Below are 12,754 nucleotides of genomic sequence, written 5' to 3' on the forward strand. Positions count from 1 at the left end.
CCAAAATGGTCCTGTGGGCAGGAGGTGGGTGAGAGCCTCAGGGGAGGCTCCTCAGGGAGGTTAAGACTTCTTAATGCCTTCAGGCCCATGACAATTTTATGGCTTTTACAACCCTTTGCCTGTTTGCCACTGCTGCTTTTGATTCTTGAAAACCTTGTCCTCTCCTTGAAATGTGACAGAAAAAGCAGAAGTGAAGAATTAAAAAGAGCTGTCCTATTTCAGGTGACACGTGACATATTTTCCTTTCTCCCCATGACACAATCATGAAGGATACTTCTCTCAGCAGAGAACTTTTAAGAGTATTTATAGAAAAGTCAGAATCTGATCCTTTAAATCTCTACTAGGTCTCTAAAAAGAAAGACATTGAACACCTTTTTAACATTTTAAAATAGATAAATAGAACAATCTATAGATGCAGCATTTCAAGCAAGAGACCTTTAACCTGAAATTAATATCCCAAAGACCTCTAAGATTCTATAGAATCTCTCTTATAAGCATGTAAAAATAGCAACACTGACTGAATAGGTGAGATAGTGTGAATTTGCTCCTGCTGGTTGCAGTCTCTAAAGCCTTTATAGCAATTGAGTTCAGCATGGACACTTGTTGCAGACTTTGCTGTAGGATAAGGTTTGGAAATGAATAAATAAACCAGTATAGCCCTTAACTGCTGTTTATTAAAAAAAAAAAAAAAAAAAAAAAATTACTGAGTAATTTGCAAGTACTGTACTTTCCAAATGAACTATGCACCAGATGAGAATGCTGCAATACAGTTCCAGTGATAAGTTATTTTTTATTTTACAAAAAATAGCTGCCTTAAAGAGAAATCAAAATAACATTCCTTGCTTTTTAATCCTTTTTTTTTTTTTTCCTTTTTTTTTTTTTTTACCTTTTATTTTGGGGAATGAAAAAATCCTTAGCAAGACAGATGCATTACATTTCTTCATTATCACTCAGCACAATTTACAGCAAATACACCCACAAATACTGAGGCCAAACACAGGCAATAAATTTTACATATTGCTGTGAAAAGTTGCAAGACGCTGATTGGCTTTCAAGAGCCTAGATGGCAGTGTAGTTCTTAGTGTAATTAGTCAATTTGATCTTCTCTGGGAAGATAATATTAACTGAGAGGTTTTCCCCATTGTTAGACTTCAGAAAAAAGTTCTTTTTCTTGCGCAGGAGATGACTGTATTTGGCATTAGCAAGCCACATTTCACATTTTGAGAAAAAAACAATCCCAGTTGTACCCAAGACAACAAGACACGTAAGCAAGCCCAGCACAACAAAACATATCACCTGGCTTCTACTGAGTAAGGGATCTGCATTTTGAATTGTTTCTTTCACTGTTATTTTCAGGATTTCTTGTTGTTGATGCACAGGTCTGTGGTGAGCTTTTGAGAGTGGCTTGTAGTTCTGTGTACGCTTTGTCTCCGTATTCATTCCAGAGAGACTTGTGTTTTTGCTGGGATGTTTGCAGGTCATGCCAACAAATTCTGGTTTACAGATGCACTCGAACCCTCCCTGGGGCTGCTCACTGCAAGTCCCTCCATTCTCACATGGGCCACTTGCACAGAATGTGACATGGCTGCTGCAGAGCTTCCCTGTATAGCCATGGGGACAAGAGCAGCTGAAACCCACACCAACATCTGCACATGTCCCTCCATTCTCACACGGGTTGGATTCACAGTCGTCTCTATCTATTTCACAGAAGTTGCCAGCAAAACCAGAAGGGCAGAGACAGGAAGCGTGGGGTGCAAAACCATTGTCATCAATGCATGTTCCTCCATTCTGGCAGGGAGAACTGGGACAGATAAAAACACAGACACAGAATTGAAGTCCAAAGGAAGAAACTATTAGGAAATATTTCATATAATAAAAAAAGAGCTGGTTTTCTTTAGAAGAGCAAATTCCAAATGCAAATCCACTAAAGTCAGTGAAGCTGAATAAAGAATGAGTTTGTTCACCAGCTTTGTCAATACAGATTATAATATCTTCTGCTGACCCTTCAGGCAGGATTAGTACACCAATATATAAATTCAGCACAAAGAGCTGTAAAAGGATTTTACATTATTTCAAACATTTGTTCAAATTAAGCTTCTCACTATTTTTATACATGTGGAGCTATTTAGCTGAGCAACTACTCAAACAAGACAGAACAAAGACATGAGCTGCTTCCTTTCTACCTGATTATTCCTAAAATAATCTATGTATTGTATTGGCAGAGCAAAACAGTGCCAGAGCAGCTAGGTGTAAAGCTGATTGCTTTTATTCTGCCTGTCTGTGTTCCGTGACACAAAAAAATTAGAAGCAAACAGATGCTTTCCTAGAAACTGCCATTCAGCCAAAATTTTTGATAGATAAAATTATAATAAAAAATATCAATGAGGGAATTTTAGCCTGTGGAAAGGCAGCTGTAATGTGAGAGCAGGACCATAGGAAACCAAGTATTTCTACAAACTCTTTAGTACTTCCCAACTAGTAGCCTGTTACTATGTTTCAGGGGACATAAATTAATTGGGAGATCTTTTCTATCTTTACAATGCTACGGTACCTGAGTGTAATGCCAAAAAGATGTGGCCACCCACTGACTGGAAAAAATGAGTCAATTCAGGGGATCTATGAAAAGTGCACTTGGTCCTTTGGCTGTTCCTGCTGGCTGACAAGGGTCCCTGGGTCCCAGGTTTACGAATAAACCTCAAACCCAACTTTCATGGCAGTTAATCCAAAACTCACTTTGTAAAAAATGAAAAATATTTGGCAAAGTTTAGGACAAGCCTCTTTGACAGCAAAACTTTTCTGAAGACATATAGCAGAGTACTAGCTGATAGTTGATAAGTCAAAGCTGTTATTTAAAGCCCCCCACTTCCAGGGCAATGTCCCAGGGGTAATGAACATCACAGCTTCGGATGCAGACATTTCACATACAGAGAACTCAGTAGCAACAGGCTGTTATGGAATTCCATGGTGGGATACAGGGATTTAAAAGATCTGTTGGTGTCTGACTGAGATGATTGTGAAAGAGATATAAGCTCCTGACTACAAATGGCCCCTGATCACTGGTCAGAACAAGGCTCAGCTGGTCACCATGGCTCTGGGACTATCTTTGGTAGAGATTGCTCCAAGCAACTCTGGCTTTACTGGGGACTCAAAGGCTTGGCAGCTACCCATCAGGAGAGACTGGACATTGTGGAAGAGGAATCATCTGTCTGTTTTCTGCAGCTACTACATCAACTGCTCTGTCCTCTAGTACTGTTCTTCACTTTAGATGTTGGCTGGGTAAAAAAGCACTAAAGGAACATAGTGGAAGTCTGGGAGCAGTATTAGGAAAGCAAAACTGGGCTTTGTTAGTTACTTTGTTAGTAATAACTCAAGGTAAGGAATTTCAACATATTAACCAGCCACTATGCCTTTTTAAGCAAAATGTGGAAATTGCAGTTATACCATGAGTTTGTATATGTATTGTGTGGTTATTGCTGTCTTGGAGAATCTAGCACCCTCCCTTAGCTTTACGGGTCCCATGGAAAATTGGACAGGCTGGTTTGGAGATGAAAATTTGTAGAACTTTGAACCTTCATGGCTGGCTTGAATCTCAGTACTTTCCAGAGAAATGGGAAGAAATTGCTGAAGAACATAAGTGTAAACATTTTTCTGAAATTTTCAGAAATGTAAAATATTGAAATAAAAATCAGCTAAAGGGGAAAATGCAGATTTTTGAAAATTTTCTTTATTTATTACTAGCAGAGTTGCATTTGTTTAACTTAAATATGTTTAAATAAGTAAAGCTTTAATATTAATGTCTTTGAATAAATTCTGCTACTTTGCGTTTTTGTCATTTAACACAGCAAGGTGTAGTACATGAAGGCTCAGTTGTGGAAAGCATTCCACACCATTCTTCTTTGCTTCCCAGGTAGTCTGGCTTCTTTTAGAAAGCACCACTCACTGCTCAGCTTCAAAGCAAAAACCTCAAAACATCACATGGAAGTCACTAATGCAGATATATGTAAACAGATGAGAATAAACACTTTGATTTGTGAATTGTCCTGGTTCCATCTGTGAATATTAACTAGGAAACCAGCAGTAATGCTCGGTAATATCAACATTTTTAACATTACCGCTGAGGTAGAGGGGAATTGAGAGGAAGTGAGATGTGAAGGAAATGACACCATCTGAAGAGGTCTCCTTCTATGGCGTGGGATGCACTCTCTGGTGGACTGTGAATTATTAGCAGACATGGAGTGCTTATGCTGACAACAGTTGTCTTTTTGAACTAAATGCAGACTTGCAGAGCCCGCTGCTAATTTTCCTGAAAAAGACAGCTTTCTAGAGAAAAAGAATCACGGTTTCAAATATGTTGCATTCTTAAGAAAAATTGTTCATGATTTCCGGGCTAGTTCACCAGCATTTGGTCCAAAAACACAAAAAAAAAGTAGTTTCAGCAATTTAAAACCTTAAGGTGTTTAAGGAAGTACATGAACTAATCTGTGGTGGGTTTTTTTCTGATGTTGTATTTTTGGAAATCACATGTTTTTTAGGATAGTTAGTATACACATCCACACTGAATTAATGAAAAATTTGGTCTACAGATGAAAAGCAGAAAAACCTATTCACATCCCCCATATTAGGCAAGTAGCTTGGATGTGAGTCACGGCTCTTTCAAGGAACTTAAATTTTCTCATTGTCAATGAAGACAAATAGGTAAATCAGAGTAGCTATCTTAGAGGCTGAAAGTAAACCCAGACAAAACTGTGAGAGTATCCCCCAAGAAAAGGTGATGATGAAAAAATTCTGCTGACATGAAGTGGTGAAAGAATGGCAGTTCTTGCCAGAGAGAGTGAGAGGTGTTAATGTTCCTGAAACCAGAGTGCACAAGTCTTCAGGAAGATTCAGTCATAAGGTAGACCTAAATACTCATAATTATCTATCGCTGAGCAAAAAGAGAACCAGGGGGTATCCATATAGAGCTAGAGAGCAAGAAGGTAATCTCCTAAAAGAAAACTGTGATTTTTGGGTGATAGTTTTACCAAGTTTGCATCCACCATAAAGGCATTCTGTATGTGGGATATGGAATCAGAATTTTCATGAGCTAGAAGACAGCAGATGCTTCTAGATTTGAACAGAAACTCCAATTTACATTTTTATCTAACACTGAAAGGTGTTCCTTTTTTCAAGCAGTTCTATCAGTGACTTTACTGAAGTTCTTTAGCCTGTGCCCATTGCCTCTTGACCTTTCACTGGGCACCTCTATGAGAAAGTCTGGCTCTGTTGTCTTTGCTTCCCCCATCAGGTACTCATACACATGGACAAGTTCCTCTGAGCCTGCTCTTCTCCAGGCTAAATGACCCAGCTCTCAGTATCTCTTTATAGGAGAGATGTTCCCTTTCTTTAATCATATCCATGGCCCTTCACTGGACTTACCCCCGTATGGCCATGTCCTTTTTATATTGAGCAGCCCAGAACGGGACCCAGCGCTCCCAATGTGTCTCACCAAGAGTGAGCAGAGGGGAAGGATCACCTCCTTCAACCTGCTGGCGCTGCTGTTCTTAATGTCCCATTTCTTTTCAAGTACAGAGTGCAATGGTCTCTCTGTTCTGATGGAAGTGAGATTGTCTCCTTCAGTTAACTATGGGCATATTATTATATGTTGGTTAAGGAAAAAGGACAGACTGGTGAGGTAGGTGTTTTCACAGAGACAGGTTGTGTGCTAACTGCTGTTCTCATTAGGCTGTGTATAAATTATCCCTCACTAGAGGTGAGAACACAGGATAGGAATCGCTTCAGGTCTGTTTGCAAAAATCATGAGAAGGCATAAATTCACCACAATAAAATGTGCAAATTAGCACTTTTAGTACTCAAATTGTGCACAGAAAGCCACCCTGATAATCTGTTAAGTCTTTACAGTACTAGTAGATCAGATTTGTAAATTTTGATAATAATAACAACTATCAGAAGCATCGTGTATTTTAACAGAGATGCTTCCACTTAGCAAAGAATTCTGAATAATAGAAGCGTAGATTTTAAATGCATGTCAGAAATCAATATTTACCCATTAATAATGCAGGGTCCTTTCTTGAGATGGCAGTTTCTTCCTGTAAATCCCTGGGCACACAGACAAATATATCCTCCATCACCAGTCTCTATACATGTTGAATTATTGGTGCAGGGCTTTGCTGAACATGGGTGAATATCTGTTTAAAAACACCAAACAGGTCTTTATTAATGTAATGAGAAAGACTTATTAAATGGTATACAATACTTCAAATAAAATATAGCTTTAACAGTACTTCATCCTGCATTTTACAAATTCTTATCTATTCCCCCCTTTATTAAAATGGAGTTCAGGTTGTTCAACTACTGCAAGCAATTTCAGTTTATTTCTCTCTTTCTAGCTCCTGCTTGCAAAATGTGTTTGAATTGCTCCATTCTATAAATAAGTAGTATTAGAAATAAAATATTAGTATGGTACAAGAACTTCTACATAGTCTAGCTATACTTCCACAGTCTTGGCTTCTCCATGAGCAGAATTCTGATAAAGCAATCAGGAAACGGGAGTTCTCCCTGCTCCCTGCCCATATCATTATGTGTTTATGAACAAATGTTTCATTAAAACAGGGGTCAGCAATTTACAAAAAAATCTGTTAAAATTTCATCTTTTGGCTGGGCTACATTTAACCCTTACATAACTGTACCAGAACACAGAGCTGTATGATGTCTGGACCCAAAGTCACACATCTCATTTTCCTTGCCATTGCCCTGCTGGAGCCACTTCCCACCCAAATGATTACTGATTATTTAAAATAATTAAAACTAAATAAACAAGCAAGTGCACATTTTAGCAAGGTACTGCAGCAGCTGCAGAGAAGTGCTGACTGGAAGGTATCTGATACCTCACACACATATACACACTTTCTAAGAATATGAAAAGGGATTTAAGGGCATTTATATTTTACTTCCCACGGCATAACATGAAATTTAGATGATATAATGAGGTACTGCAAAATTTTAAGCACAGAAAACAACAGCCTTAGCTTTCAAATACAATCTTCCCTGGATAAAAGGTTCTATTTCCTAATGCACTAGCCTGTTGTTGTTGCAAGACAACAACTTAGCATGCACTTTGAGTGTAACTCCACTTTTCATAAGGACCTAAACAATCTTGAATGCTCTTGGAGCAGTGTTGTTCGCCAGCTATTTTCACAGACTCTAAAGGCAGCTAATAAAGTGTGTACTTTTACTTGAAACTCTCTGGGAAAAAAAAAAAAAAAAAAAAAAAAAAAAAAATATATATATATATATATATATGAATAGGCATGTATATATTTACATTACTGTCAATAATTTAACTTAGGTATTTAATTTTAAAACACGACTTTAAAGGGTGTTCTTTTAAAACAATACATAATATTATAGTTTTCTCTATATTATTTTACCTCTCAAAAGGACAGCCAACAAGTGGTAACTGAGATGAAAATGCAAAAACCAGGATGTTACTTTTATACATATATTATGAGCGGCCTCAATCACGTTACCCATAACTAATAGTTGCATCAAACTAAGTTGTCATGCTGCAGTACATGAAGTAATCACTGAGTGTTTTTTATGGGGAAGATGATATGCTCAGGAGTATTTTGTCACAGGACAATTTTTAGCCCCTGTCTCATGCATTCATTCATAGCACAGGCCTTAGAGACTCCACTCTCTGATGAATTTACCAACATGTGGCCTTGGCAAAGCAGTACAGTGACAAGTAGAACAATTTACTCCCAGCTCACACTCTCTGTTGGCTTTTTAGCCAGATTGAGGCCAGGATTCCGGCAGGAGGTCATGGACCCACTAACACGACTGCGCAGGCACAGCCAGGGGTGACAAGCTGATTTAGCAAAGTGGATCAAATACTCTGACTGGGCTGTCATTTTTTTCTTGGAAACAAATTGACTAAATTGATTTTCCCTTTGTTATGGTCAGTGTTTGATGTGGTTCCTGCACTGTGCAGTGTATATCAGCTGCAGAGGGAAGCTCTGTGCTGTGCAGTCCGTTTCCAGGGGCTCACACACCGGATTTCAAGGCGGTGTTTCTGCAAGATGAGAAGATCATGATGAATCATGGCATTCGGCTGGACAGGCTCTACTCCAAATAGTTAAACCAGAAGTGTCAACACCTAGACCAACTCACAGATGTCTTTCTTCAAGTGCCTTGTCTATCCAAGCGATTGCAATAATAGTCTCAAAAGCTACCACTGATTCTGCCCTACATGTTTACAGTGGATCAAGCCCAACCCATAACCTGCATGTCTCTAAATTACTAGGAACATCATTCTTGACCTGAACTGAGAACCAGGCTGCCCATATTAAAAACGGCTACACAATCAGAGACATTAGCAAACCAGCTGGTGATCTAAAACTCCAGAGGGGAACTTCCATGATCAAAGCCAAGGAAGTCATACACTAACTTTTCTACAAAACAGAAGAGATATCATCACCAACCCAAATCATCTTTTTTACTCCCATGTTTAGCAAGCGAATAGACCGCTAAGACTGTATCTCTATTTTAGAAATAGTTCAGTTGTTTGTAGTGGCCAATGCACTTCAGACATTCCCACAATCTTCCATTCTAGATTTTTCCTTCCTGTCTCCTAACCTGATCAAGTTTCATTTAATGATACATGGAAATTAACTGTAGCTACCTGTAATGACTTTATACAGGTAGGAAACTCACACCAACTGTTGGCAGAGGATGATGAGATCAGGGGCTGAGCAATAACCCATTTGAGGTTTCAGTGCTTTATTGGGGCAGGATAACAATTTCTATCAACTTTCCAGTAGTAAGATGAGGAGGAGGAGCACCCTTCTCTTGATTCCTTATGGCAAATAATACATTTAGAGTAGGTAAAACCACTGAAAGACTACCAACATAACATTGCTGCAGATGAAAAAATAGCTGTCCTTTTGGCTGAAAATTCTCGGCAGCTCTTCACGGGCATCTAAATTCAAATCAGCAAAGACTCAGATGATTGTGAGTGTTGAGAGAAACAATAGCTTCTGCACTTAAGCAAAGGATACCCTTTTTGGTATTATAGGACTATCTTAATGAGTATGTGTTAAATTAATGTTTTTTCATAAAGATGTGCGTTCGATTCTTAACGCATTCTTTTGCATCCTAAGTAGCAATTGCAAGAGGGGAAACATTGCAAGACTCAGAATTGCAAAGATATATTAATAGTAAGAAATTCAGCTATGCAATTAAAGCTGTTAGAAGTAGCTGTGAAGATGCTGCCTTTAAAATGTGGAACTTTGTGCTCACAGATAAGCAACAGAACTGAGCCTCCTGAGATGGCAGAGGGGGGATTGCTCTGTGTAGCTTTAGAAAACTCTGATTGTAGATCGGAGAAGGACTCATTCCTCCTCATTAACTCTAATGAGAATCCAGATAACTGTCTCAGGTACAAACACATATGTGATCTGGAGAGGTCAGAGTCACACCTGCACCACACCAGTGCTACCACAACTCCTGCAAACATACCAGGGCTGACTTTAAGAAGCCTCTCCCTGCTCATGTGTGCAGTCAGTGAGCACTGGCTGCAAAACCTGACGAGTAAGTGAGGAAATGAGTACCTGAGAACCTTGCACTAAATTCCACTTCACTGCAAGGATGTGACCTACCTAAAACCTTCTGATTCTTTTAGTCATCTTGAAAATCTTATGCAGTTCAAACTGCTGTCAACCACCACTTTGGCTATGCATTGGAGAGCTCAGGCATGCTCTATAAATTATAAGCCATATACTAACAAAAGCCTGAAAGGCATGAAGAGAAAATGAGGCCCTGGACACTTGTCCTCTCACAGCTGCAGCTATGTGGGCAGAATAGCACATGCTCCTGGATGTTCATGTGGTTTCCATCCCCCCAGATCTCTCTGACGGACTATTTGCCTGTGTCAGCCAAAATAAACCATCTCAACAAAGACCAATTCTTCAGCTTGCTCATACTAAGCTGGCTGATTCTGACTAGCAAAGGTTGAGAGAATGCACACGGAGCTGTGCTTACCCCTCAGACCTGAGGAGGAAGTGGCAGCCTGTTCAGGAAGACCTTCTACTCAGTTATAGTAATGTTACTTCACTGAATCTTCACCGGGTTAAGTAAAGGAAAAAATAAGCACAATGTTTTCCTTTCAAGAAGTACTAAGAAAATAGCATATATATATATAATGTGCTACATAAATATTTAACGTATTTAAAATATACAACTTGTATTTTGATTAGAAGGGCTCACATGACAAGAAGAGAACAGTTGTTTGTTGGCCTTGTCCCTGATAATTAATGTTTAAAATAGAATGAATTTACACTTTTCTCACACATATGCCCAATTACAACAGTTACTGCATTGCTTCTGCCTAAATTATTACGGAATTTTGAGGTTTATGTGCTGCTGCCCAGAATCTCCTCATTATCTGGAGCTAACATTCAGTATTTTAAAATTAGTTCTCCGGGAGGACTTTGCGTGTCTCGAACACCAGATGGGGCTGCTTCCCCTCACTTGCTCAAGGAGAGAAAAGATGTGCAAACCTATGTCACAGAGGCTGCCAACCCAACCCTCCTCACAGATGCACTGCCAGGGCTTGGCACAGCTGCCGTGCAAGCACCCAGGAAAAGGAACACACTGATTACAAAGTGCACCCTGCCATCCAGGTTGACACCTGAAAGAGATAAAAGACAAGACAGAAACACAGTTTATTTTTAATACACATAATTAAAAGGATGCCCCCTTTTTGAGGCACAATAAATAAACTTTTGCATATCAAATCCTACTACTTGAACAAAAGCATACCATCAGTGCTTCTGGGATACTAGAAGCGGTTTATGTGAAAAAAACCATTTCATTCAGCAAGAAAAGAAAAAGAAAAAACCACCACCACCAACAACAAAACCAACAAAAACACCCCACCAACTTATCAATGTAAACACTTCATACAGGAAAAAGTAAACTAAACAGGTATCTAAACATCCATGCTCTATGATTCCAGCTACTGTATCCTGATAGAGTGCTGTTTCATTATAGATCCATATTTCCATATTTTCAGAGACCAAACCATTTCAGTTTCTATATTTCTTACTAGGATTACAAATTATTGAAGCTGACCACTTGAGATAATACCCCTGTCTGACAGATCTTTTTACCTGCATTCACTAGGAAATTCACAGAATCCATTCTCTGGATGGCAGCCAGCTTTACAGTTCACGCCTGGAAGAAGTGATTTATAACATTAAACCAGAAAAATCAGCACAAAAAACCCCACATCATGTCCTATACACATCACTGATGTTTTGAAAGTATGCAGACTACAAAATGTTCCATTTCTTTTTCCTTCAAGCACATTTTTGCATCATAAAATTTTGAATTAGCCTAATCTGGAACATGTTATAGAATGATCCTATAGTGTAACTGAAATGACACGCAGAATTAATCACAGAAGAATGCAAAGTTATTTTAGCACACGAAAAGTGTATGTAATATCCCTATACACCATTTTAAGGGGTAATGTCAGAGCATATTCATGGATGTCGTTTTATGACCTGCCACTCCAAATGCATTGTTTCAGAACTACTTGAAGCACAAAAGTACTTTTAGTCAGAAAGAAACAAACAATCAAAAAACCCCATTTAAAACTACTTAGAATAAGAGTGCTGAATTCATTTCAACCCTTTATCGGATGAAAAATAATCACTTTCATTAAATCATGCATAGATAAACGTAAGTTAAGGAGACGAGACCTCAGCCGCAGTTTTTATTTGCTTAAGCACTTGCACCGAGCAATGCTCTGGAGGATCAGCGTTAGTCGCTGACACCCGACGCCAGTGGCAGCAGAAACGCACTCCGTGCGCCGCCAAGGAAAAGCTTCCCGACGACACCGGCATCCCTGGCCGGAGCGAGGACTGGGGATGCCCTTGCCATCGAGGCACTCCGGGACGGCTCCCGTCATCGCCGCTGCCCGGCGGCCCCGGCGAACTCCCCAAACTTTCCCAAGTCGCCTCCCCTCCCGCGACACCTCCCGCGGCGGCGATCCGCCCTGCCCCGGCCTTACCTGGGGCTGCGGGCAGCACGAGGGGCAGCAGGCAGCAGCAGCAGCCGAGGATGCCGGCGGCGCTCAGCCCCATGGCCGGGCCGGGGCCGCTCCGCTCCGGGGCTCGGCGGACGCGGGGCCGGGAAGGCGGCACCCCCCGCCCGCAGCGCCGCCGGGATCGGCCGCCGGGGCGGGAGGAGGGAGGGACGGAGGGCGGGGAGGGCTGCCCGCCTCCACCCGCGGCCGGGGAGCTGCCCACGGGGCCGGACAGCCCCGGCCAAGGCCGCCGATCCGAGCCGCGCTGCTCCCCGGGGGCGGCCGGAGGAGCCGCGCACCTCCAGCAGCTCCAGCGGCTCCAGCCGCTCCAGCCGCTCCAGCGGCTCCAGCGGCTCCAGCAGCTCCAGCACCCGCAGCAGCTCGGCTCCTGCCGCGGGCGAAGCGAGGAATCCTGTAGGGGCGCGGGAGAAGGGAGGTGTGGGGCGAGGGGGAGTGTTAAGCACGCCTCTGGTCTCCTTAGAAGTTAGTCTGGCTGTCCGCAAAGACCTAATTTGGGGCTTGTCTCCCGAAATCTACGGAATTCTCAGTCATCCCCATCAGAGCTCCATCACTTCCAGGAAAGACTCAGCGAAGGCAGGGAAAGTGTAATACAGTTCTGTTTCTGAGGCTCGAGAATTCAAAACGCTCCAAAGTGTACCTTTAGCA

The 12,754-nt window shown here is 41.1% G+C and overlaps 1 protein-coding gene across 1 annotated transcript; it reads right to left on the reverse strand.

Moving 5' to 3' along the window:
• Positions 1-658: 658 nt before the first annotated feature.
• On the reverse strand, positions 659-12,204 carry DLK1 (delta like non-canonical Notch ligand 1). The gene is made up of 5 exons (XM_040067387.2): positions 12,074-12,204; positions 11,169-11,232; positions 10,557-10,687; positions 6,044-6,185; positions 659-1,801 (listed from the first exon to the last, which is right to left on the reverse strand). The coding sequence occupies exons 1-5, from the start codon at positions 12,144-12,146 to the stop codon at positions 1,060-1,062; spliced, it is 1,152 nt and encodes a 383-aa protein (XP_039923321.1). The 5' UTR covers positions 12,147-12,204; the 3' UTR covers positions 659-1,059.
• Between the last annotated feature and the right edge of the window lie 550 nt (positions 12,205-12,754).

This window comes from Hirundo rustica, chromosome 6 (assembly GCF_015227805.2).
Source record: "Hirundo rustica isolate bHirRus1 chromosome 6, bHirRus1.pri.v3, whole genome shotgun sequence".
NCBI lineage: Eukaryota > Metazoa > Chordata > Aves > Passeriformes > Hirundinidae > Hirundo > Hirundo rustica.

Excerpts from the sequence above, each read along its gene's own strand:
- DLK1 (XM_040067387.2), bottom strand. The coding sequence starts at position 12,146 with ATGGGGCTGAGCGCCGCCGGCATCCTCGGCTGCTGCTGCTGCCTGCTG. Across the intron at positions 11,233-12,073 it reads CGTGCTGCCCGCAGCCCCAG|GCGTGAACTGTAAAGCTGGC; the intron begins GTAAGGCCGGGG and ends CACTTCTTCCAG. Across the intron at positions 1,802-6,043 it reads GGACCCTGCATTATTAATGG|TTCTCCCTGCCAGAATGGAG; the intron begins GTAAATATTGAT and ends TATCTGTCCCAG.